At 47.0% G+C, this 26,897-nt stretch overlaps 2 protein-coding genes across 4 annotated transcripts in view; both read right to left on the reverse strand.

Moving 5' to 3' along the window:
• The window catches only part of BCAR3 (BCAR3 adaptor protein, NSP family member), a 133,210-nt gene that overhangs the window by 45,450 nt on the left and 60,863 nt on the right, over window positions 1-26,897 (reverse strand). For all 3 annotated transcript variants that reach the window (XM_069967705.1, XM_069967706.1, XM_069967704.1), the window contains 2 exons: window positions 18,757-19,064; window positions 484-523 (listed from right to left, as the gene is read on the reverse strand). In XM_069967705.1, the coding sequence (XP_069823806.1) occupies window positions 484-523; window positions 18,757-19,055 (339 nt within the window). In that variant the 5' untranslated portion in view covers window positions 19,056-19,064. The remainder of the gene's footprint in view (window positions 1-483; window positions 524-18,756; window positions 19,065-26,897) is intronic.
• Window positions 20,428-21,294, reverse strand: LOC138789384 (RNA-binding protein 25-like). Its single transcript, XM_069967994.1, has 3 exons — window positions 21,289-21,294; window positions 20,816-21,045; window positions 20,428-20,587 (listed from the first exon to the last, which is right to left on the reverse strand). The coding sequence occupies exons 1-3, from the start codon at window positions 21,292-21,294 to the stop codon at window positions 20,428-20,430; spliced, it is 396 nt and encodes a 131-aa protein (XP_069824095.1).

Here is a 26,897-nt window from a genome sequence, read left to right on the forward strand (position 1 = left end):
ATGGTATATACACCCAGTATGATATGGTATATACACCCAGTATGATACACAGGTATATACACAGTATGATATGGTATATACACCCAGTATGATATGGTGTATACACCCAGTATGATATGGTACACACACCCAGTATGATATGGTACACACACCCAGTATGATATGGTATATACACCCAGTATGATACACAGGTATATACACATCTGTATTGCTCTATGATACAGAATTACACACTGCTTTACATTCCAGCGTTGCGGCACAGGTGACGCTTTGATACTTTTTGCATTGGTTTTGCCGGCTTTGTGATATTCTATTACAGAAGCTTTTGTATGATTTCTATATAGGGAGCATTATATCCCCATAGGAAGCCTCTCTGACGTATTTAATAACCAAAGCGGATAGTAAGTGTTACAGATGACAGAAGACGTGTGTCACGTTTAGTACATAGCGGTCACAATTCATCGCGTCCTGGTGCCATCTTACCTTTACGTATTCCATCGCACAATCCGGAGACTGATGGTCCCTAAAACAAAAAGCAAACAAGTGTCAATGAGCGGCGGAAAGAGACGAGCAAAGAAGAAGAAGAAGAGAAGAAGAAGAAGAAGAGGAGGAGAAGTTTGCCAATCAGAATGAGGGAGAGCGTCCCCCGTTACATTGTTACTCATTACGCCGCGTTCCAGAATCCAAGGCCGATGCGTCCCCATTAAAGTTACTATATATATCATCAGCCACAAGGGACACAATGTCGTCTTATCATCAGACTCAAAATCTCAGCCTAGAACGTCCTGTTTGTGTAATTCTATGACATTACTGATATAGCGCCAACATACTCTGCGGCCCCGGATGGTTATAGCTGCCAATGAGCCGGGGGGTGGGGGGTCCCTGACAATCTGGTATACATTGCTGCTGGCAGCCCCTTCACTGCTCCCTGCACTCGGGGTTACAGACATGAACTCTCTGCGGTCGTACAGAACCCCCAATATCCTCCTATCAGGAAATGTGGAATGAGAAGAATATGGCAGCACTCCGCTAGGTCAGTGCCTCCGAGTTCTCGGAATAAGAGCCAAGTGCATCAACTCAACTGGAGGGGCAACAGCCATGAAAAGTTGTCTACTAAAGAGACCTAAACTGAGGTTGGCCTCCTTGGCTGGAGAGCGGAGGTCACGACCTCTGCCCTCCATCCAAGGAGGCTAACCTCAGTTTAGGGCTCCTTGGTAGACAACTGGGTTGCAGGTCAGACAGAAGCAAGATGCTTTCCTCTTGAGGGGTGGCCATGGATTCTTAACCCTTGTAGGTGTCTTCTGGCCAAAAGGGAAGGTCTGTGGTGGTTCATGACTTTTTCGGGAATACATGTATATCAGAGGGGCACCAGGAGGCCAGTAAAGCTGTGGGCAGGGTGGGCTGTGGAGAGTAGAAAATTAGGTAATTGCTCCGGACTAGCGTTCAGGGTCAGCAATGCTTGGCATTTGGCTCCCGGTGGCTGGAGAAGCTGGATGTGGCCTATGGTTGTATCCTTGGTTTCCAGGACTCCCTAGGGCTGTATCTAACTTTTCCAGCCAGTGGGACTTAAATGCTGAGCACTCGGGTTTGGAGAATGTTGCAGAACTTGAACAGTTCGCAATTCCGCTCAACAATACTCAGGACTCTGTAGGATGAGGATGAGACCCCCTGGAGCAATATGAGAATGGAACGTGTAAAAATGTAACTGCTCTGGACTACTAGAGATGTGATCATAATTATCTGCCCCCCGACCACCAGAGACTTGATCATTATTCTGCTATGGACGGTATAACCGCGGGTCCTAAGTTTTAGCAGAATTCACATCTGGATGACTACACTTACATCCACGAGTCCTTTTACTGACAGTGATCCCGGATCGGGATGTGTGGATGAGGCTTAGCAGGTTCCCGCAGATTTTCCTCATCCGTAGCTTCACTGTATTCTTATCACAATATTTTCTTGGCTTTGCCGTCCGTACACGACGCCAAAACAGAACGCTCTGCATTGTTTGATGTGGTTCGAGGTGTGCCGCTTGTGTGTCCTGCAGCTACCAGTAAGACACAGAGTTTCTTCATCTTTACTTAATGAACCGAACAAACCTAATTATCATTAGTTCAAAATGGCCGCCTCCGGGTCATGTGACTGCCAGTTTACAGTCAATAGGACATCACCTGGCCAGTAAAGTCCAATCCATGAGCTGTGCACCTGCAGACTGTCTCATTTCACCTTTTCTATGTACAGGTCATGTGGGGGACAGTCACTGCTTCTCCGGATACGAGGTGCTGAGATCATAGGGCTATGAGACACCACTCCGACCACTCACGTGGCTCAACTCCACCCCGAGAATTGTATTGTTTATAGTTTCCATTAGGGAGAACATTGAGAAGGAACTATGTAATAACCTCAAGGAACAACAATACGGAAGCTACAAAGAGTCATCAGTCCCCTGGAATCTCCCACACCGCTGCCTTAAAGGGGTGTCAGAAAGGTATACAGATTTGTAATTTATTTCTAGTTAAAAATCTCTGGTCTTCCAGTACTTATCAGCTGCTGTATGCCCTACAGGAAGTGGTGTATTCTCTCCAGTCTGACACAGTGCTCTCTGCTGCCACCTCTGTCCATGTCAGGAACTGTCCAGAGCAACAGCAAATTTGTAAAGGAAAATGCAGTAGAACTTGTAATTTATTCATTCTGGGCTTTGGTGCCCAGTGGGTGGTCCTATCAGGGATTGATAGCTGTCAATCCCTGAGTAGGACCCCCCACAGGACGTATTACAAGTTACATGGACTCTTTCCCCATGAAACTATAGATCAATCCGCTCCTCTCCTCCTGCTCTATAACATGGTGCCGGTAGATTGGGCGTCACTTTTAACTTGATGGATTCCCTTTAAATCGTGACCCCAATCAGCCAAGGACAAGACCATGAAATCCTTACCAAAAAAAGGAGAATAAAACAAAAGAGAAAAGGAAAGTGTTAGAATACGACATCAGGAAACTATGTGTCAGCGACCACAAGGCCTCGAAACGGTCAATCCCCCGGAATCCCATCATCTGAATCAAATTCTTAAGATTTACATAGAATGGAAAATCATCCTAGTGAAATCCGGCCGCACTGGCACGATACGGAGATCTAAGCCCCGAGCTGCGGCTGAGACGCGGAGGGTTCCTGCACCCCATTACTCCGGCATGTATAAGATACACAAGACGTCTCGGATAACCTCACTCCGCAGTGACCCATGTGTGGAGCCCAGAGAGGATAGGGGTTAACCTCACTCCGCAGTGACCCATGTGTGGAGCCCGGAGAGGATGGGGATGGAGTCACTCCACGGAGTCCCATGGGTGGAGCCCAGAGAGGATGGGGATAACCTCACCCCTCAATCCCATGTGTGGGATAGGGGTTAACCTCACTCCACAGAGACCCATGTGTGAAGAGGATGGGGATAACCTCACTCCGCGGAGTCCCATGTGTGGAGCCCGGAGAGTATGGGGACATGGAGTCCCATGTGTGAAGAGGATGGGGATAACCTCACTCCGCGGAGTCCCATATGTGAAGAGGATGGGGATAACCTCACTCCGCGGAGTCCCATGTGTGAAGAGGATGGGGATAACTTCACTCCGCGGAGTCCCATGTGTGGAGCCCGGAGAGGATAACCTCAATCCGCGGAGTCCCATGTGTGGAGCCGGAGAGGATGGGGATAACCTCACTCCATGGAGTCCCATGTGTGAAGAGGATGGGGATAACCTCACTCTGCGGAGTCCCATGTGTGAAGAGGATGGGGATAACCTCACTCCGCGGAGTCCCATGTGTGAAGAGGATGGGGATAACCTCACTCTGCGGAGTCCCATGTGTGGAGCCCGGAGAGGATGGGGATAACCTCACTCCGCGGAGTCCCATGTGTGAAGAGGATGGGGATAACCTCACTCTGCGGAGTCCCATGTGTGGAGCCCGGAGAGGATGGGGATAACCTCACTCCGTGGAGTCCCATGTGTGAAGAGGATGGGGATAACCTCACTCCGCGGAGTCCTACATGTGGTTCCCGGAGAGGATGGGGATAACCTCGCTCTGCGGAGTCCTATATGTGGAGCCCGGAGAGGATGGGGATGGAGTCACGGAGGTGTTATGACTATCGGCCCTGTGTCACGGTGGATTTCTCATGCCGAGACGCAGATTATAGTCAGGACATGTCTGTCCTAGAGTAAAAGTGCAGGAGGGGACGACATGGCTACCGGGTCCCTATCAATGTTCACATCTATACAGAGATTTAACACTTTGTCAGCCAGGAACAAAAGGAGTCTGGGAAGATGCATTGGCCTCCTTTGTGTCAGACCCCCGGGGGTCAGGAGGAGAGATTTTCACACACTTTTCAGATGCGGCTTTTTGTCTCCTCCAGACTACAAAAGCCTCAGGTTTACGAGCCACAATGTGCTCGCCCGCGCTAAAGAACTTCACAATGGAGGTGACATTTTCTGCAGTTTCCCAAGTTCTCGGCCCCTCGCGGAATAGTAATAATAATAAAATCTCACATAGCTGCCAACAAAGGGAATTCCTCAAGTGGGGGCAAAGTCAGAGGAATGAAATATATATCACTTAGGTTCGGGCCACACTATGTTTTTTATCAGTTTTTACAAAAAAAAACCTGATGAAAAAATGAATGGAAAAATGGCAACATTTGTAGCATCCGTTTTGATCAGTTTTTCAATTACCTTCCATTATTTAAAAAAAAAAAACAGATCAAAACACTTTTTTTTTAGCGTGGTTAACCACGTTTTTGTGTACGTTTTGCGTGTCAACCACGTTTTTGTGTACGTTTTGTGTGTCGACCACTTTTTTTGTACGTTTAAAAATAACAGATGAGTTTTTAACCATTTTTTACTGGAAGTCAATGGAAAAACGGATCAAAACGGATGCACACAATTGCTGCCGTCAATATATGGGGGATTATTACGGCTCAGATCTACAGGTAAGGCATTTATATTACGGCCTTCTACCACATCCCACCAACTGGTTGACACCTTTAAGAATAAGGGCCCTACACGGTCCGACACTCTGTAAATGAGAACCAAGCTCACAGATCATCGCCCCCTTACTGAGTCTATTAGCCTAGCAATAAGCAGATGATAAATCGTTCCCCCGCTGGGACACCCAATGATCAGTATCAATCAGTGGGAAACCTGGGATTAGTTGTTCAGTTTCCCTGCAGCGCCACCACAGGGGAAATGAAGTATTACACAATGTCTGTCCACACCTTTGTGCTCACTGTGTAATACAGGACTGAGTCTGAATATTAGAATGTGATATGGCTCTACGTACACTTAGGGCCCTATTACACGGGACGATTACTGTGCGAATTATCGATATATCGTTCAAATTTAAACAATAATTGTTTGGTGTAAATGCAGCAACGATCAAACGGCCAACGTGAAATTGTCCATCATACATTTGTGCCGACACCAAAATCATTGACCGATTAGTGAATGAATGTGGAATTACAGCAAACGATTAGCGAACAATTAACAATGATTTTAATGATATAACGATTTTTGTCATAGATTTCCTGGAGAAGTAAAAGAGGAACTTCAACTCTGTATGGTCTAATATTCACATCTAAATCAGAGACACGGTAAGGTGCAGTCTACACGGTAAGGTGCAGTCTACACGGTAAGGTGCGGTCTACACGGTAAGGTGCAGTCTAAATGGTAAGGTGCAGTCTACACGTTAAGGTGCAGTCTACACGTTAAGGTGCAGTCTACAAGGTAAAGCACCGTCTTCATGGTAAGGTGCAGTCTACACGGTAAAGCACCGTCTTCATGGTAAAGTGTAGTCTACACGGTAAGGTGCGGTCTACATGGTAAGGTGCGGTCTACATGGTAAGGTGCGGTCTACATGGTGAGGTGCGGTCTACATGGTGAGGTGCGGCCTACATGGTAAGGTGCGGTCTACAAGGTAAGGTGCGGCCTACATGGTAAGGTGCGGCCTACATGGTGAGGTGCGGTCTACATGGTGAGGTGCGGCCTACATGGTGAGGTGCGGTCTACATGATAAGGTGCGGTCTACATGATAAGGTGCAGCCTACATGGTAAATTGCAGTCTTCACGGTGAGGTGCAGTCTACACAGTAAGTTGCCGTCTACACGGTAAATTGCCGTCTACACGGTAAGGTGCGGTCTACATGGTAAGTTGCAGTCTTCACGGAAAGTTGCAGTCTACACGGTACGGTGCCGTCTACACGGTAAGGTGCCGTCTACACGGTAAGGTGCAGTCTACAAGGTAAGGTGCAGTCTACACGGTAAGGTGCAGTCTAAAGGTAAGGTGCAGTCTACACGGTAAGGTGCGGTCTACACAGTAAGGTGCCACATTTAATGACGATTTGGAAACCATATGAAATTTTTAAAAGAAGATGAAAGAAGATGTAGAAAGAAGAGAATAGGAGAATAAAGGGCGCCGGTCCTATGAGGTGGAGTAAAGTAAATGCTGCAAACCAATGTACCATGTGTCCGGGGTCATAGGTGAAGTCACTTGGAGGACACTTAACCTTTCGTCTCCCTACACCTGGGTTCACACGCTGCGTTTGATGCGTTTTGTTTTTGCTGCATGTTTCTTCCCAGCAAGACTGCAGCCAAATGTTTAAAGTCTGTAGTGAAATGTCTTAAAGTGACCCTGTCCCCCTCCCCCATACTCTGTGTGGTTCTCCGCACCAGCCACAAGCTGCACACTCCATATACACCTGTATAACATCGCTCTGTCTCTTCTTCCTGCTCTAAAATTGCTTTATATCCTTAGTGGACAGAGTCACCTGGGCGGGGAGAGTGGCCCAACTACCATGAAGCCCCGCCCAGGTGACACTGCCCACCAATACAATTAAGTAAGTGTAAGGGGGTGGTTGACAGTATCACTTTAATGACTATGTACCACAGCGCTCGGGGGTCATTCTCCATCACTATGTACAGCAGCGTCCGGGGGTCATTCTCCGTTACTATGTACAGCAGTATCTGGGGGTCATTCTCCATCACTATGTACAGCAGTGTCTGGGGGTCATTCTCCATCACTATGTACAGCAGTGTCTGGGGGTCATTCTTCATCACTATGTACAGAAGTGTCTGGGGGTCATTCTCCATCACTATGTACAGCAGTGTCTGGGGGTCATTCTCCATCACTATCACTATGTACAGCAGCGTCTGGGGGTCATTCTTCATCACTATGTACAGAAGTGTCTGGGGGTCATTCTCCATCACTATGTACAGCAGCGTCTGGGGGTCATTCTCTATCACTATCACTATGTACAGCAGTGTCTGGGGGTCATTCTCCATCACTATGTACAGCAGTGTCTGGGGGTCATTCTCTATCACTATCACTATGTACAGCAGTGTCTGGGGGTCATTCTCTATCACTATCACTATGTACAGCAGTGTCTGGGGGTCATTCTCCATCACTATGTACAGCAGTGTCTGGGGGTCATTCTCTATCACTATCACTATGTACAGCAGTGTCTGGGGGTCATTCTCTATCACTATCACTATGTACAGCAGTGTCTGGGGGTCATTCTCCATCACTATGTACAGCAGTGTCTGGGGATCATTCTCCATCACTATCACTATGTACAGCAGTGTCTGGGGGTCATTCTCCATCACTATGTACAGCAGTGTCTGGGGATCATTCTCCATCACTATCACTATGTACAGCAGTGTCTGGGGGTCATTCTCCATCACTATGTACAGCAGTGTCTGGGGATCATTCTCCATCACTATGTACAGCAGTGTCTGGGGATCATTCTCCATCACTATGTACAGCAGTGTCTGGGGATCATTCTCCATCACTATCACTATGTACAGCAGCGTCTGGGGGTCATTCTCCATCACTATCACTATGTACAGCAGCGTCTGGGGGTCATTCTCCATCACTATGACTATAAGACACTAAATGTGCATGAAAAAAAACACATGGCACCTTCTAAACATCAGACAAAAGAAGTGTGTGACAGAGGAGTATTATACAGATGACTATCTATAGCTTCTCGGCCTGGGGCTCCGTGACCACAGTGACTGCTAAAAGTATTAGTGACAGGAAGCGCCCCCCCCCCCCCCCCCCCCAATGTTCATTATGTCAGATCTCCAGCTCTGAGAACCTTGAGGAACATTATCTTCCAGCCACGTCCATTACAGCATCAGCTCTCAGAACTGTCCAGAGCAGCAGCAAATCCCCATAGAAAACCTCTCCTGCTCTGGACAGTTTCTGACATGGACAGAGGTGGCAGCAGAGAGCACTGTGTCAGACTGGAGACAATACACCACTTCCTGCAGGACATACAGCAGCTGATAAGTACTGAAAGACTGGAGATTTTTAAATAGAAGCAAATTACAAATCTATATAACTTTTTGACACCAGTTGCTTTGAAAGAAAAAAGACTTGGCTGGAGTACCCCTTTAAATGTAATGTCAGCAGATAAAGAAACCTTCTATAAAAGAGCTGATGCTGTAATAACTTTTTGACACCAGTTAATTTTAAAGATTTTTTTTTAGCTGGAGTTCCCCTTTAAGGACCAATGAAATCGTCCCCAATCCAAATATCCCAGGGATCAGCTGATCTCTTTGTAGACATTCTAATAATTTATGCAGTAAAGTAGGAATGTGAAGCTGATAACATCAATCTACGAGAGTGAGGAACTGGACTGTGAGAAGGATTGCTCTTTAAACCATTAGTGTAGACTGACATAGTTGTGCGCCCCTGTCTTTAAGGGATATAAATCATCCCCTACCCACAGGATGAAGGATAACAAGCTGATTGGTGGGGGTCTGACCGCTGGGACCCCCACTAATCCCAAGAATGGAGGTCCAGTGTCCTGCTAATCTATGGAGCTCTGGCTACATCCATTAAATTGATTGGATATGTTCCTCTTCTCTCATGACCTGTGGGGGTATCAGCCGCTGGACCCCCACCACTTTTTGGGTTGCCCTTGCCCTCTCCTTAGCTTTCACTATGAATCACTATAATTTGTGGATTTATGGGCCATATATACCAGTGATGTCACTACCCCTCCCCGCTGTACACCGTGTATGTAAGGAGGCATCTAGGAGTCCGCCATCTTATCTCCCCAAGCCAAGGAGTCTGGGGGATGCAGGAATTATAGTGCGGACCATCTGCTGGTTTGGAGGGGAGTGAAAGTCATATCGCGGGTGGGGGGGGGGGGGGGGGGGGGGGTCGTGATAACAGATTGTCTTTTATGCTTCCATCTTTTTATGTTTGACCATGGACCACCTAACGTGTGTAATATGGAGAATATAACCAGTGCGTGTATTCACTAACGTATAGCAATAATCCCACCATAATAGTGAGCTCTAGCGAAGGGTCTTCCCATGTGTCTCCCAGGAAGGCTGCACAGGACAGGCTTTGTTCCAGTGAAAGTGGCGTCAGATCAGAGAGACAGCCATGGAGGGTTGTCGGAAGTGTCTTCTATGTCCGCTTTGTCATTCCTCCTCAGATACCTCTTCAAACAGCAGAAAATGTCTCCCAGTTGTGACCAAGAATCTGCATTTGGCACAATCCGCCTGCAGCCCCACAAGTGTCGCACATTACCCCACAGCCATCAAACGCCGCGGCCCTGGCATGTATATACAGCTGGAACAGTTGCCATTTTTAAAGGGGCTGCTGGTGGTGACATAGCTTTCTCTGGTGGGTGGGATCTGCCGCATTTCACATACTAGATCTTGTTATTTCAGGTCCAGGGTGAGGCGACATTCTGGGCCAATATAGAAAGTGCAAAAATTCTAACAATGTCCCCAAAATGTGCACCAGGACGTCTGGTAAACAAGCTAGTGGTGCCCCAAGATCGACCCCGGGGACAGATTACGTGTCGTCCGCTCAAGGAAAAGTGTATACATGTCTCTGGAAATGATATCTGTCCTGACGGGCGACCGTGACTTCTACAGCTCCAACGTGAATGAATGAGACAGAATCTGCAGCTGTTGACGGCCGCTGGTTATGGATGTCGGCTACAATGGACCATGGAAAATGCGGAGATAATAACCATGGACTCACTTAAAGGGAAACTACACCCACAGCATAAGGGAAGATGGAGAAGCTCAAAGACCCCACAGTTACATTAAAAGTTCAATAAACAGCGGAGTAAAAATATTCTGACCAGCAGCTAATACCCAGTGTACCGGATACAGAGAGTACAGGAGCCAGACGGGCCCAAAATGACTCTACAAGGTCCTAGTAGGTGTCCCAGCTATCACCCAGCTGCTGGAGGGTCCATAGAACCACCACCATCCAGGGGGTCCCAGAGGTGCTACGTTTGGTTCAGGTCTGTGTAAATAGAGGTCATGGTACTACTGATTTTTCAACCAATGTTGGACATTTCTAGCCGATATGTCGCATTGTCTTGCTGGTAGATGTCATCCACCCCAGAGGAAACAATTGGCATGTACAGGTGTACGTGATCTGCAGGGATGGGCGCATCGGCTTAGAACACCACAACATGAATGAGAGGCACAGAAAATATCACAGGGACATCCCCCAGACCATAACGCTGCCACCATCGGCCTGTATTCTTCCAGCTATGCCTGCAGGGGGTTCTCTGATTTTTCTCTTCACACACCGACATCCATTCATTCCATAAAGCGGAAAACAGGACTTATGGGAGAAGACAACCCTTTACCAATCAGTGTGGAAGACAACGTTTTACCAACCAGCAGAGGAGACAGCCCTTTACTGATCAGTATAGAAGATAATCATTTATCAACCAGCAGAGAAGACAGCCCTTTACCAATTGGTAGAGAAGACAACCCTTTACCAATCAGTGTGGAAGACAACGTTTTACCAACCAGCAGAGGAGACAGCCCTTTACCGATCAGTATAGAAGATAATCATTTATCAACCAGCAGAGAAGACAGCCCTTTACCTATCATCAGAAAAGACAGCCCTTTACCTATCATCAGAAAAGACAGCCCTTTACCGATCATCAGAGAAGACAGCCCTTTACCAACCAGCAGAGAAGACAACCCTTTACCAACCAGCAGAGAAGACAACCCTTTACCAACCAGCAGAGAAGACAGCCCTTTACCGATCATTAGAGAAGACAGCCCTTTACTGATCAGTATAGAAGATAATCATTTATCAACCAGCGGAGAAGACAGCCCTTTACCATCCAGCAGAGGAGACAGCCCTTTACCGAGCGGCAGAGAAGACAGCCCTTTACCATCCAGCAGAGGAGACAGCCCTTTACCGAGCGGCAGAGAAGACAGCCCTTTACCATCTAGCAGAGAAGACAGCCCTTTACCAACCAGCAGAGGAGACAACCCTTTACCGATCAGCAGAGTCCAATCCCGATACTGCCAGAATACTGTAGCCTTTTCTGCCGTTAAACCTCAGTTATCAGAGGAGCAGTTACTGTCTGTCTGCTCCAGAGCCCCATACACATTAGGAATCACTGATCACTGATACACATTAGGGATCACACGTGTGGTAGCCCCCTGGGTCATCATGGAGGTGATCTGCTCTTCTTTATAGAGTTGGTCCATCCTTATGCACTTTCATAGCTGGTGTTCACACTTCTTACGAATGGCACGTGGCACACTCACAATACACCACAGCAACATAAAAAAGTTCACACCCTGTGCTGTGTCAGAAATACCGCCACCCGGGGCCCAAAAGCCAATAATCATCTCTCTGTGTAACTCTGCATGGAACAAAACAAGATATTTAATAAACCAATGCAGCAGTTTTATCGCTCGCCCCGGGGCAACCATCGCTTTGTGTTCATGTTACTGGAATCCGCCTCCATAACTATTGTACAATATATGAATGGTCCTGAAGTCAAACAATTCCAAATATCTGCGGAGAAGAGACCACAGACTTACTCACGGCTTAGGCATTCCAAACCTGAAGATTGTTGCATTAAGAAGACCTGGATTCCCTTGTTCAAATAGACTCTCCGATGGCTCAGTAACTCTGAGATATCTCGTAAATAGTTTCATCGCTGAGGCGGTATGTAGCACGCCGCCGTGAATCCATCAGCCTGGAGGATAAGCCATCACTGTATCAACATATTTATGGAGAAATTCCACATTGCACCTGCCTGGAACTTCATGACTCAAACACCTTTCATACTTCTCGAAAATATGTCGGTGTATTCATAATGCTTGACATGGATTTGGTGATGGAACGATGAGGAGTGCGTTAGAGAAAACATCTCTAGGGGTTTATATCTGCTTCACTAGCCTATAACACATCAGGTAATACTGACTGATGCCAGATTCTGGGACCGGAGCATAAATATAAGACTCAATATCTGCTGCGGGGATAGTACTCACCTGCTGCTGCTCATAGTGTCCAGTCCTCTTACTCAGCACCAATTCTTGGTCTCGGTCTCAACACTAGGAAGTATCTGCTCAGCCAATCACTGGCTGAAATTAGTAACCGCAATGGCCAGTGATTGGCTGAGTGGGTACTTCCTTGAGTCAATACTAAAACAAGTAAATGGTGGGCAAGAGGACTAGGTACCATCAAAAGAATAGTGGCCCAGGATTGCAGAAGGTCAGGACACATTTTTAGCCCAGCATGGCCACAATTTTTTTTTTACATGCTCAGCGCCATTCTTTTGCCGTCCCACCGCCCTCCCAGTGTGATGATATCCCCTCCCCACTGTGACGCGGCTTCATTGATTCACAGAAGGGAAGGTATATGGTCACACTGGGGGCGGTGGGCCTCTTTTTCTTACCAAATTCTCGAGGTGACCAACTAAAGAAGACCCTGTGGTGCACTTGTTAAAGCGTTCACACAGTGAAAACCTTGGTGCATCACCCCTTGGAAAGTAAAAAAAAGTCACCGGCGCCTCAGTTAGGAGTCTTAAAACACAGGAATTAACAGATATTCCTCCAGTGACGTAAAACCAAGCAAAGGGGTGGCTCCTGTGAAGAGACCATCAACACCACCATGATAGGTGGCCCATTAAGTCAATATCCAACTCGGTTATAAGTCTAAGGACATGACAAGGAAAATACCAAAATTTACAGACAGGGGTCTTGTCGGGGTGTTGTTCCTCATCAGTGTGGAGAAGGACTCCGATGCCTTGTACAATCACTCAAACAAAACCATCACTGATCTTGAAACAGCTGTCAGTGGATGGATACCTGGCTTTGGTTTTTCCTTTGTCATATCCCTAGACTCTGAGTTGGATATTAACCTAATGGGCCACCTATCATGTTTGGTTTGGTGGTCTCCTCACAGGGGCCACCCCTTTGCTTAGGGCCCTATTCCACCGGACGATTATCGTTAGCATAATCGTTAACGATTAACGATCTCAAACGACCGCTATTGCGAAAGACCTGAAAACGTTCACTCATTTCCATGGAACGATAATCGTTACTTATGATCGTAATTGCGATCGTTTCTTCTTCCGTATTTCTTCGCTATTGCGTTCGTATCTATTGCGAACGACCGAACGATGTCTTATTCAATGCGAACGATTTGCGAACGTTTTGCGAACGAGCAACGATAAAAATAGGTCCAGGTCTTATAAAGCGATCAACGATTTCTCGTTCGGTCGTTAATCGTTACTGCATTTCAACCGAACGATTATCGTTTAGATTCGAACGATTTAACGATAATTTGAACGATAATCGTCCGGTGGAATAGGGCCCTTAGTTTTCCTTCCCTGGAGGGATATCTGGCCATTCTTGTGTTTTGAGACTCATGAATGATGCTCCGCGGACTCTTCTGCATGTAATAACAGTGGACACTATAAGGTACAAATATCCATAGCGGCTGTCACTCCATTCTCTGTGATTAGTGTTTTCCACCCCTCCTCGCATCAGCCATTGCTAACGGAGACTACTCCGGGGGAACAACCTCTTTGAATCCATACCTCCCATTGTTGTCTTTTCTCTTCCCAGCGATCTCTTTGCTGTTCTCATTTACCAATCTAATTATGAAGTAAAAAACTCTGGTCCTTTAAGAAAACGTTAAAGGAACGTTAATCTGAGTCACCAAAAAAAGCCCTTTGAGTTGATTCTATTTGAGTGAATAAATGTGATTCTATGGTTCCTCTTTGAATTCATTCCCGGTGAATCACTGGCTGTAGACGTCGCTCGGCATGGCACGGCGTCACACAGGGCGGCCCATTCTCTGTCCTCCGAGTCTTGGCATCTGTGGGGTAGATGGCTTCTCCTTGTGATGGCGCCTGGAGATCAGCGATATGCTGTGAAAGTTAATGTCTCACACCATTGGGGCCCCATAGCCATCATGTAGCTGGCGCGGTTAATCCTATAACATCCTGCGCCAATTTATAAAGAGACATGTACAGTTCTGGCCTGGGCTTCATGTCCCAGTACAATAATCTCATGTGCGGCTTTAGGACGTTGTACATTGTATTTAATACACATACATCAATTTCACCATGAGAACATAAACACTGGGACAAACCGCGTGTCTGATGGAGCGCCGTCCGCCAGGAGATCAGTCCCCACCTCACCAGGCAGATTGCGGATGTTACGGAATACAACGTAACCAAACGAGGTGTTTATGGGCGGCCACTGTCCTGCACGGCTTCCAGGCCGCTGATGTAACGCACATCGCAGATCTGTGAACACTCCTCAAAGTGCCAAAAAATACTCACAAACCGCAAGAGGACGGCAGTGACCGGACCTGACCATGCCGAGAGCTGCGCAGTGTGTCCGGGCTGCAGGGAATAGTGCAGTTATGTAACCGGTGATTGCATGTACGTATGAGGTGTAATCCGCATCCGAAAATCTACAAAAAAATCTATGACAAATAGTACAGAAGTGGTCAGGGTTGTGTCAGCGTTATGTATGACCCTTCTACCTGAGACTGCATGTACTATAGCACTGATATAGGTACTCTATAAAAAAAAATATTTCACATCAACTGATGTCAGAAAGTTATACAGATTTGTGATTTACGTCTATTCAAAAATCTCCAGTCTTCCAGTACTTATCAGCTGCTGTATGTCCTGCAGGAAGTGGTATATTCTCTCCAGGTTTTCTATGGGGATTTGCTGCTGCTCTGGACAGTTCCTGACATGGACAGAGGTGGCAGCAGAGAGCACTGTGTCAGACTGGAGAGAATACACCACTTCCTGCAGGACATACAGCAGCTGATAAGCACTGGAAGACTGGAGATTTCTAAATAGAAGTAAATTATAACTACCGTATATAAATCTGTATAACATGTGGTTAATTAATAGTTACGTTCCTGTATTTTGTTATATTACATTGGGTATTTGTAGTTTAGCATATATTGCAGACAGTATGCGTCATATATATATATATATATATATATATATATATATACTGTATGTTGGTGTTTTGGTCTCACACACCCTGCAGGCTCACATGTGGCATCATGTCTGCGCTAATACATACAAATTAATATAAAGCAGTAAAGAGAGAAACTCCTCCGACTGTCTTCATAATAACTGAACAGAGGGGTCGGGGGTCCTGGGATCTCACATGGAGTGATGAGGAATCCACCAGTGACCACAACGCCTTCCGCATGTCAACTTTCAGTGGATGAAGTGAATCCCTGCTGCAGTACCACATGTATCCCGAGGGCAGGAGTGGCGCTGTCTCTGGAGGGATGGGTCTATATTCCTGAGCCCGGACCCTCCTCCCGTTTTGTGTTAGGACCCTATAAGCTCAGCTCCACCAAATAAGAGATCAGGCTTCATTCTGCCAAGAACCATCACGGAGCGATTCCTCGTAAAGGTCACGTGTACCCTATTTCTGACACGTTATAAAGGTGGTGTGCCCCACCTTCCATGGCGCCCTAGGCAGCCGCCTACTCCGCATGCACCATCCCATCCTGGGCTTTCCCAGTCACATCAGTCTGTCCGATGAGGAACGTGCGAGGACTTATAGCTATATAGAGGTTAGTGGCAGAACACGAGGAATTGTGCAAAACTCTTTAGGGCTCTGGTCAGAGCACAGTATACAACAGTATATTCCCCATTCCTACCTACAGGGATCTCTCCATGATCTACTCACACTCAGGATCCATAGCAAGGAGACATCCTCTACATCTACAAGAACAGAAGTTTCTGCACCAACACTGAAGGAATTCTTTACTGTAACAGTGACACTATGTAGTAACCTATAGATTATTTACAGTAAGAGCAGTGACACTATGGAGCTCTCTATAGATTCTTTACTGTAAGAGCAGTGACACTATGTAGTAACCTATAGATTCTTTACTGTAACAGAGACAATATGTAGTAACCTATAGATTATTTACAGTAAGAGCAGTGACACTATGGAGCTCTCTATAGATTCTTTACTGTAAGAGCAGCGACACTATGTAGTAACCTATAGATTCTTTACTGTAAGAGCTGTGACACTATGGAGCTCTCTACAGATTCATTACTGTAAGACTATAGTCTATAGATTATTTACTGTAAGAGCAGTGAGACTATGAAGTTATCTATAGATTATTTACTGTAAGAGCAGTGAGACTATGGAGCTCTCTATAGATTCCTTACTGTAACAGCAGTGAAACTATGCAGAGGAAAATGTCATTGTAAACCCACTAAAAGAGATTACAAGGGGCCGGAATGTGTTACTAGAGCGTAATAATATTACAGGTTTGAAGTCAGGGAGGAAAAGTGGCTTCTGTTGCTTCTGCCTTCTTCTGGATCAACACTACAGAGTTATAGGTTGAAGTGGATGGACAGACATCCCTGGTACAATGTGGCAATGCCGACCAGTTATGAGCAAAACCAGGTGTAAGTTCATTCAGGCACGTGCCTCCATCACCGCTCTACCTAGAGCCGACCAGATCTGCCCTGTATTATATCATCGTCCGGACGGCACTCTGCTTGGACCGGACAAGACCTTCAGAACTTTCCACTGTAGATTTTCACATTCCTTCTGCTTGACCTTCTATTACCTCACGATGTAGGACATAACCGCGCACGCTCCACTAACCGCACTGATAACATCTGGTATTTTCAGCTTCTGGTCACAGACCGTATGTACGGAGTAATAACTGCAGACTAGACTGAACAGGCTCCCGGAGCTGCACTCCGCCTGCTCTCCCACACCACCAACCTGCTCGCTGTGGAGCCATTTGCTGTCAGCCTATAACCCTAATAGACCCTTTGTTTCCTATAAATCTCTACAAAGAGGATTCAACAAGTGAGTAAAGGCTCGTAAAGCCGTCCGGGAACGGCCGCCGCTCCGCCATTGTGACACTCAGGCCCCCAAATATTTACTTAGAAGTCTTCTATAGCTTTAAGTACATATGGCTGATGGTAAGAATGCAGGTAGTGCCGCATCTCCGCATGTTAGCACGGTCCCATCTGCACATATGCCGCCATTCAATGCTGCCTGCACCGGGGGTATTACTGACATAGCAGCTACAGGCCGACGATGGAGGACAACTCCATGACTAAAGGCCCCCATACACTTTACACTACTGCCGGACGATTCGGCAGCCAGTCCAGTGTTATGGAAGGTCTATGGCCACCTTAAGTCATGGTTAATTGCTAAAGTTCTGGTATGAGGACATGTTAAAGGAGTATTCCGCTTAAACACAACTTTTCAAATATAGCTGTCCATGGTGAGAAAATAAACAGCCTATTCTTACCTCTCCAGGCTCCCCCAGTGTCCTCCTATGGCATGGTCGGGTTCCGGACGAGACAATCCCACCTCCACTTTTGAGATGGACCTTGTCTTGGGATGACAGCCTGCTCAGCCAATCACTGGCTGCGGTGCTGCCCTGTCTCAGCAGCGATTGGCGGAAAGGGCTGTCACCTACGATGAGTCCATCTCAGAAGAGGAGGTGGGATCGTCTCATCCGGGAGCTGAACGTGCCATAGGGGGACACCAGGGGAGCGCAGAGAGGTAAGGATAGGCTGTTTGTTATTTTCTTACCATGGGCAGCTATATTTGAAAAGTTATGTTTGAGCGGAATACCCCTTTAAGGTCGGGGCTAAACAATGACCTTTGCCATGTTACAGCGTTGACAATAAAGTAGTAACACGATTAACTTTCCTAACAGTTTTCCTTCATGTCCGTACTATAACATTTCAAGGAAGAAGTATCCTCCTCATCATGTCCATCATCCCCTCCGGACACCTCTATCCCCTCCAGACTCCTCTGTCTTTCTCCAGAGTCCTGGGATCTTCTTGTGACCCCATCTGCCCTTCTCCATACTACTTTGTACCCTCCAGACTTGTCTGTGCCCCTTTAGACACATCTGTACCCTCCGGACTACTCAAGGCTCCCCTCTCCCCCACCCTCTATGTCTTCCTCCAGGCTCCTATAATCCTCTAGTGATCCCATCTTCCTTCAGACCCCTCTGTCTTCCTCTAGACACATCGGCATCCTCCTGACTTTTCCTTAAGGCTCGTCTCTTCCTTCCAGACTCCTCCTCGAAGCTCCTCTCTTTTCTCCAGACTCCTCCTCGAAGCTCCTCTCTTTTCTCCAGACTCCTCCTCAAGGCTCCCCACTTCCCTACAGACTCCTCTGGCAGTGGTTTATCACCAATGAGGACAAGAGGATTGGGCCAGCCAAACTCCAGCACACCCCATGCCTCTTTTCCAGACATGTGTTGTTAGACCGGGGATCATCATTATTTATAGTGAGGTGCAGACATCCTGGACGTCACCATATGCAATGATGGTCCCCAGTCAGCAGGTTTGGCATATGGACGCCAGAGACATGTTATCCCTTTATAGAGCTAATATGACCCTTTGCATTTAGTTGCTGTCTCTACATTATAAGCTTTCTATCATTGTCAGGTTACCTGGTGGGATACATGGTCCTCCGGTCCTCCATGATATCCTGCATTTTGTGGGTAGGTAGCCGCTGTGACTTGAAGTGTGGCAGGGTTCCCATGTGGCTGAACATGTCACTGGATCTAATGGGAGTTCTGTTCTTCCTTCGTGGTAACGTGCCATGGATACACACATCCTGAAACGGATCGGCCCGCCGCGCGGTGAGGGGGGATTTACTGCTAAGAAGATCCATTGAGGATGCCAGTGGGAACGGATGGCTCGTCTGCCCGTTTCTAGGGTAACTGGCAAATTTCCCAGCAGCCATCATTCTTCAGTCCTGACAACAACAAAAAGAAGAAACAGAGAAGTTTTTAGAATCAGGGAAACAAAAAGACACAGAATTCTCCATTTTCAAGAGGCCTAACAAATGGCACGTCAGGTGAAAGAAAGGAGCGACATTTCCCTGTACAGAGCGGTCGCAGAATGCCAGCCGCTCTCCATTCACTCAGCCTCTGCTCTCCATTCACTCAGCCTCTGCTCTCCATTCACTCAGCCTCTGCTCTCCATTCACTCAGCCTCTGCTCTCCATTCACTCAGCCTCTGCTCTCCATTCACTCAGCCTCTGCTCTCCATTCACTCAGCCTCTGCTCTCCATTCACTCAGCCTCTGCTCTCCATTCACTCAGCCTCTGCTCTCCGGCGTTGGCTTCCTTCCATCACCAGCACAGCTACTTCTTGACAAGTCTTTGGGGGTTTTGTTACCAGGGTCGACTGATTGTGTAATTGTTTCTTACGATCGGTGACCTGCAAATCCATTTACTAAAACTGGACACTTCCAAACAAAATAAATCCCCCCCCCCCCCCCCATGCCTCTTGTGCCGGACGTCTCTCTGACCTAAATGCATAGTAATCTGGGGGCTCCACGTCAGCCAGATACCAGCCTGATTCCCATTCCAGCTGGAGCCAACCATGATGTGTGTACGCTTTATACGCAGGAGGTGTAATGTATCCAGGCTCGTGTCTATAGGGTCCAGTGATGGCACATATACAGTTGGGTGCAATGTGGGAAAGGGTCTTAAGGCCCTAATACACCAAGTGATTATCGGCCAATAACAAATATTAAAAGGCAATGATCAACTGATATGCAGCTTGTTGGCTGACCATTGTCTTTCAACATATTGAAAGAAAACAATGCCACTAGCGATGGTCAGCTGGGCGTCACTCTGTGTAATAGAAGCGTCGGCAGCAGGCCGCCACTATCTTCTATGGACTACTCGGACACTCTAAAGACTGTCCGAGCAGCCCCTCCTGACAGGTCGGCACTCGCTTACTTCTAATAACGGGCTGTGTAATAGGGCCCTAAGGTGCAGAGTAATAAACACACATGATACATGCAGATTTCATTATGGACGGATCTCGTGTCTGTGATAGCGGTCACTTAAAAAAAAAAAACTTTTGGCAAGTTTTGATTGATTGGGGTCTGGGTTCAGACCCTGACTAATCTCTAGAATGAGGAGGATGAGAAATGGCAGCTGAGCACTTCTTCCCCCCGCTCTCTGTGTGCATGACCAAGACTTGGTCACATGGCATCGAGCTGGGTTCACAGCCCAACCAATCAGGACTTTCTACTCTCCAGCTGACCGTCCCTCTACTACTGACAGACCCTCTCCTGCTGACAGTCAGTCACTCTCCTGCTGACAGTCAGTCACTCTCCAGCTGACGGTCACTCTCCTGCTGACGGTCACTCTCCTGCTGACGGTCACTCTCCAGCTGACGGTCCCTTTCCAGCTGACGGTCACTCTCCAGCTGACGGTCACTCTCCAGCTGACAGTCAGTCACTCTCCAGCTGACGGTCACTCTCCTGCTGACAGTCAGTCACTCTCCAGCTGACAGTCACTCTCCTGCTGACAGTCAGTCACTCTCCAGCTGACGGTCACTCTCCTGCTGACGGTCACACTCCTGCTGATGGTCCCTCTCCAGCTGACGGTCACTCTCCTACTGATGGTCCCTCTCCAGCTGACGGTCACTCTCCTGCTGACGGTCACTCTCCTGCTGACGGTCACTCTCTAGCTGACAGTCACTCTCCTACTGACGGTCCCTCTCCTGCTGACGGTCCCTCTCCTGCTGACAGTCACTCTCCTGCTGACGATCACTCTCCAGCTGACGGTCCCTCTCCTGCTGACAGTCACTCTCCAGCTGACGGTCACTCTCCTGCTGACGGTCACTCTCCTGCTGACGGTCACTCTCCTGCTGACGGTCCCTCTCCTGTTGACGGTCCCTCTCCTGCTGACAGTCCCTTTCCAGCTGACAGTCCCTCTCCTGCTGACAGTATTATGGAGTAACCCCAGCAGTATAAATCATAAAATAATTTTGTACAACTCTACGATGCACATGGTGGTTTGGGGGAAGGAAGAAGCAAACACTCGTCTATTATTACCCAAACTCGGGAACATGGAGTGCGCCGGGCTGCGCTGAGTAAATATTTAGTATGTGGTATCTGATAAGTGACGAGGCGCTGGACGTCTGTCCGAACCTTCCTGTTACCATGGAGATCGCTCTTACTGCCATATAAACCAAGGAATGATGTCAGAACATCAAAACACCATTGTCTCCCAATCTTTAGTAACATCTCGAGAGGAACCTCACAATCACACGACGACAAACATTCTCATTGTGTACGAGGAGATAAAGGATTGTGATCGGGAAGACGAGAAGTGTCGGAAAGTGGTTGGTTACGTCCAGTTATTCATCCACATATAGAAAGGTAGAAAGATAAATATATATACCAACGTGTTTCAGGGGGTTATGTTACCCTTCATCACAGCAAATATTCTTTTTATCCCTTCTATAAAAGTGGCAATGGATAGCTGGTCCCCCAGTAATGGTGACTCTCCTCATGGTATATGTGGTGTGGCGCCCCCAGTGGTCGGTGAGGTGCCCCTAGATTAGGCAGAAGTCGTCATGTACTATGAGGGTCTTTCTATAGCATAACTGAATGTGAAAAATGATTTTATGGACGACGGCCAATGGCGAGGCCCAGTCATGATGGCGTCCTAGTTGGTGAGACCCTGTAAGTAACAGACTGAGAGGCCATGACAGAAGATAGATAGCATGCATGGGACAAAAGATATTTGAGCAGATAAATGATGCAATGTATGGGGGCCGTGTACTTGTACACACATTGTATGGGGGCCGTGTACACACATATTATGGGGGCCGTGTACTTGCACACATATTGGATGGGGGCCGTGTACTTGTACACATATTGTATGGGGGCCGTGTACACACATAGTATGGGGGCTGTGTACTTGTACACACATTGGATGGGGGCCGTGTACTTGTACACACATTGGATGGGGGCCGTGTACTTGTACACACATTGGATGGGGGCTGTGTACTTGTACACACATTGTATGGGGGCCGTGTACTTGTACACACATTGGATGGGGGCCGTGTACTTGTATACATATTGTATGGGGGCCGTGTACTTGTACACACATTGGATGGGGGCCGTGTACTTGTACACATATTGTATGGGGGCCGTGTACACACATAGTATGGGGGCTGTGTACTTGTACACACATTGGATGGGGGCCGTGTACTTGTACACACATTGGATGGGGGCCGTGTACTTGTACACACATTGGATGGGGGCCGTGTACTTGTATACATATTGTATGGGGGCCGTGTACTTGTACACACATTGGATGGGGGCCGTGTACACACATATTATGGGGACCGTGTACTTGTACACACATTGGATGGACAGCCTGGTCACTTACACAACAATACAGCTTTGTAGGTGAAAGAGAAGCGGCAATACTTAGGAATGACAGAAAATTACATCCTACAATTACATGATTCATCCTAAATATTGAGCGACCATCATCATCGTCATCAAAGAGCATCCCTGGTGAGTCAGCGCACAGGCAGCTTAGAGTAGGCTGCTTCTTCCTGTTGCGTCCGCAGTGGAGGTTCTACCCCTGGTCGGACACTCATCAGTTATATAGGGTGCACATATAGGCCGTGTAACGTCCTCACTGATCACTGCTGCACATATAGGTCAGCCACCAGGGTGACATCACCGATCCTGCCCAATGTCAGCAGGCTGATCACACTTACCCATCTAGGTGATCAGATTTTTCTGCGACCTTATATTGCAGAAGAAGCAGACGCCAATGAATCATAGAGAGTTGAGTGACGGCCATGCAAGTTACCATAGACGTCCATAGATCTCAATGTAAGGTCAGGACCTTATAAAGGGTCAGGGCGTACGCCCCGGGGTGACGTCTCCTCACAAGCACTGAATCCTCTCATACATAATCCGAATGCTGAGTCATAGAAGTCATCATCTTTAAGATATCCTCAGCTTTGGATTATTTCCTAAGGTCGGTCATATGCTCATCAGTATTTATATCGCCAAAACCCAGAACACCAACCCTGGTGATTTGGTTCGTGGGATTGTCCCATCAACCAGGAATAGAAGGAGCGGTGTTCACACTGGCTGTTTTGGGGTGTTTTTGCCCTCGTAGTGTTTTACAATCACCAGATCTTGTGGATGAGGATTTATACGTGTGTAACGTGACGCCATCGCCCCATAGAAACCGATCAGGACCAGGAGACCCTGGACTCTCAGCTTGTGCTGCTTTGGCTTTGTTAGTTGCTGTTGTGGTGTATATAGTATATAGCATACTAATAGTATCATTCATAACATTTCATTGGATTAAATCAGCACATTTAAAGGGGTTTTCCAGGACTTTTCCATCATGAGGATAGCTCATCAATGTGTGATCAGCAGAGGCCGCCCCCTACCCCCTGCACTGATCAGCTGCTCAGCAGAGCTGGGGCCTAAGGGCCCTATTCCACCGGACGATTATCGTTAGCATAATCGTTAACGATTAACGATCTCAAACGACCGCTATTGCGAAAGACCTGAAAACGTTCACTCATTTCCATGGAACGATAATCGTTACTTATGATCGTAATTGCGATCGTTTCTTCTTCCGTATTTCTTCGCTATTGCGTTCGTATCTATTGCGAACGACCGAACGATGTCTTATTCAATGCGAACAATTTGCGAACGTTTTGCGAACGAGCAACGATAAAAATAGGTCCAGGTCTTATAAAGCGATCAACGATTTCTCGTTCGGTCGTTAATCGTTAACTGCATTTCAACCGAACGATTATCGTTTAGATTCGAACGATTTAACGATAATCTGAACGATAATCGTCCGGTGGAATAGGGCCCTAAGGGCCCTATTCCACTGGACGATTATCGTTCAGATTATCGCTAAATCGTTCGAATCTAAACGATAATCGTTCGGTTGAAATGCAGTTAACGATTAACGACCGAACGAGAAATCGTTGATCGTTGGAAGAGACCTGGACCTATTTTTATCGTTGTTCGTTCGTATCTCGTTCGCAAATTTTGCCGTTGAATTAAAAATCGCTTGATCGTTCCTTGGTCGTTGGTGGGTGCGCTTAGTGCATTCAGTGCAAATTCTAATTGGCTAAACACATTGATTGACAGGGACCATCTTCCATTGTTTCAACTGTGCTCCAACCCACCGCTTGTGTCCACGTGGCGCAGGCTTCACTTCCTGTTGGTGAAAGGTAAATTGAGTAGGTTTGTTCCGTACGCAAATTTTCCCTAGGAACGAACGAATCTACGATTCAATTTGGTCGACCGGAAGTGTAGGCCGCCGAAGCCAGCGTCACGTGGCGGAAACGAAGGCAGCGTCACGTGCGGCGATTTGGTTAGCGATGGAGAACAATAGCCTAGGAATAGTTGAGTGGATGAGGGCGAAAGGCTTGAACTTTTCCCCGCGCTTGGGTCTTCAAATTACGATCGATTCAAAGGGCGTTTTGGTCGACCGGAAGTGTAGGCCGCCGAAGCCAGCGCCACGTGGAGGAAACGAAGGCAGCGTCACGTGCGGCGATTTGGTTAAAGATGGGGAATAATAGCCTAGGAATAGTTGGGTGGATGAGGGCGAAAGGCTTGAAAGGCTTGGGTCTTCAAATTACGATCTGTTGTACTTGTAGTTGTAGTTCTGTTGTAGTTTTGCACTAATCCAAGATGGATTCCAAGATGGAAGCTGATTGGATTCCGTACTGACTGAAAACACCCATATAGGTGGACCAAAAAAAAAAAAAAACCTACTTGTACATAAATCGCATGCTTATCGTTCTGTTGAATCAATGTGAAGCGAACGAACAACGACCTAGAAACGACCGCAAAAACGACTTGATTTAACGACCATCGCTTAATTGAATTGCCCTAACGATCTCAAGAAACTCTCAAAGCGGTCGTTTGAGATCGTTGATCGTTAGCGATTAAGCTAACGATAATCGTCCAGTGGAATAGGGCCCTAAGGGTCCTATTAGATGAAGCAATTTTTGACAATTAACGATAGACGAGTGCAAATTAGATCGTTTATCGTTAACCTCATTCATTATATTACACAGAACGATAGTCGTTAGTTACCATGGTTACTACGATCGCTTACTCCATCTGATTCCCGCACATAAAGGAACGATGTGGAATTACACTGAGCGATGTGACCGATAAGCGATGATATTGGTGTCAGCACCAAACGAACGATGAACAATTTCTCGTTGGTCGTTTGATCATTGCTGCATTTACACTAAACGCAGGGACCAGAAGCGGACAGCTACATCCACTGCAGCGCAGCACTCATTGAAGTCAATGGAGTCAATTGCTTGTGGGCCCATGTATTATATATATGCCAGGGCCGTCGACCTGGGGGTGCAGGGTGTTGGCTCCTTCCAATCACACACTGATGGCCTGTGTAAAATTCCTTGAAGACCCTCTTAACGACACACCCCAGGAATGTCCCTCAGGCTCTGTTCACACATAGTGGCTCTGAGGTGTTTTTTTTATTTCGGTCAGCCAGTGACTCCGAAAATTGTATACATATAGGGGAGATTTATCAAACATGGTGTAAAGTCGCCCCTAGCAACCAATCAGATTCCACCTTTCATTCCTCACAGACTCTTTTGAAAATAAAAGGTGGAATCTGATTGGTTGCCGGGGGCGACTGAGCCGGTTTCACTTTACACCATGTTTGATAAATCTCCCCCATAGTGTGTGTATCTAGTACTAGCATATACTGTATAGTAAATCATTAGTGATACAGAAGAGAAAAGACTACGGGGAGATTTATGATATTGTCTTACAGCAAGACCTGTTGCACATAGCAACCAATCACTGCTCCCATAGCAACAAAAAACGGCTCTGCTTGTATTTTACTAGAGCCATATGAGAAGTGAAAGCTGAGCTGTGATTGGGTTGCTATGGGCAACAGATATACTTTTCCTATAAGACAGCACCCTAACCCCCCCCCCCCCATGTGTATCGCACTATAATGTATGGATGTTATCACACAGTCTGTTGCGGAGGGGGAGGATGCAGTGACCCCTCAGAGCTGAACTCCTGTCCGGCCCAGCTGTGCAGTGGAAAGCGTGCAGCTGTCACCAGCCATGTGAGTAATGGACGCTCACATCAAGCTCGCTGCTACAAAGCAAGATTCCTGGAATTTTACAGCAGGTTAGCAATTCTACATAGAGACGTCGTGTCCTTACACCGAGGATTCACAGATCTGTGACACACACACAAGATTCACCACTACGGTATAAAACCGCACAAATCTATATAATACATGTCACTCATTGGATTTCTATGCTGGGAAACTTTGGACAGTTTGGTTGATTTATTCTATGTATCCCATAATGCCCGTGTTTTCTTTGCGTATGGCGGGTGTATGTTATCTATGTGTATTGGGGGTGCATGTTTTCAATGCGTATGGTAAGTATATATTTTCTATGCGTATGGGGGCGTGCATGTTTTCGATGTGTGTATCAGGTGTATGTTTGAAATGCGTATGGTGAGCATATATTTTCTATATGTATGGCAGGTGTATGGCGGGTGTATGTTTTCGATGTGTATGGCATGTATGGGGGAAAATGCTTTGATGTGTATGTTTTCTATGCGTATAGCGTGTAGAGGGTGTATGTTTTCTATGCGTATGGTGTGTATAGGGGGGTGTATGTTTTCTATGCGTATGGCGTGTATAGGGGGAGTATGTTTTCTATGCGTATGGCAATGTATGTTTTCTATGCGTATGCTGTGTATGGGGGGTGTATGTTTTCGA

This window comes from Dendropsophus ebraccatus, chromosome 4 (genome assembly GCF_027789765.1).
Source record: "Dendropsophus ebraccatus isolate aDenEbr1 chromosome 4, aDenEbr1.pat, whole genome shotgun sequence".
NCBI lineage: Eukaryota > Metazoa > Chordata > Amphibia > Anura > Hylidae > Dendropsophus > Dendropsophus ebraccatus.

Excerpts from the sequence above, each read along its gene's own strand:
- LOC138789384 (XM_069967994.1), bottom strand. Across the intron at positions 20,588-20,815 it reads CAGCAGGAGAGGGACCGTCA|GAGAGTGACCGTCAGCTGGA; the intron begins GTAGGAGAGTGA and ends GACTGTCAGCAG.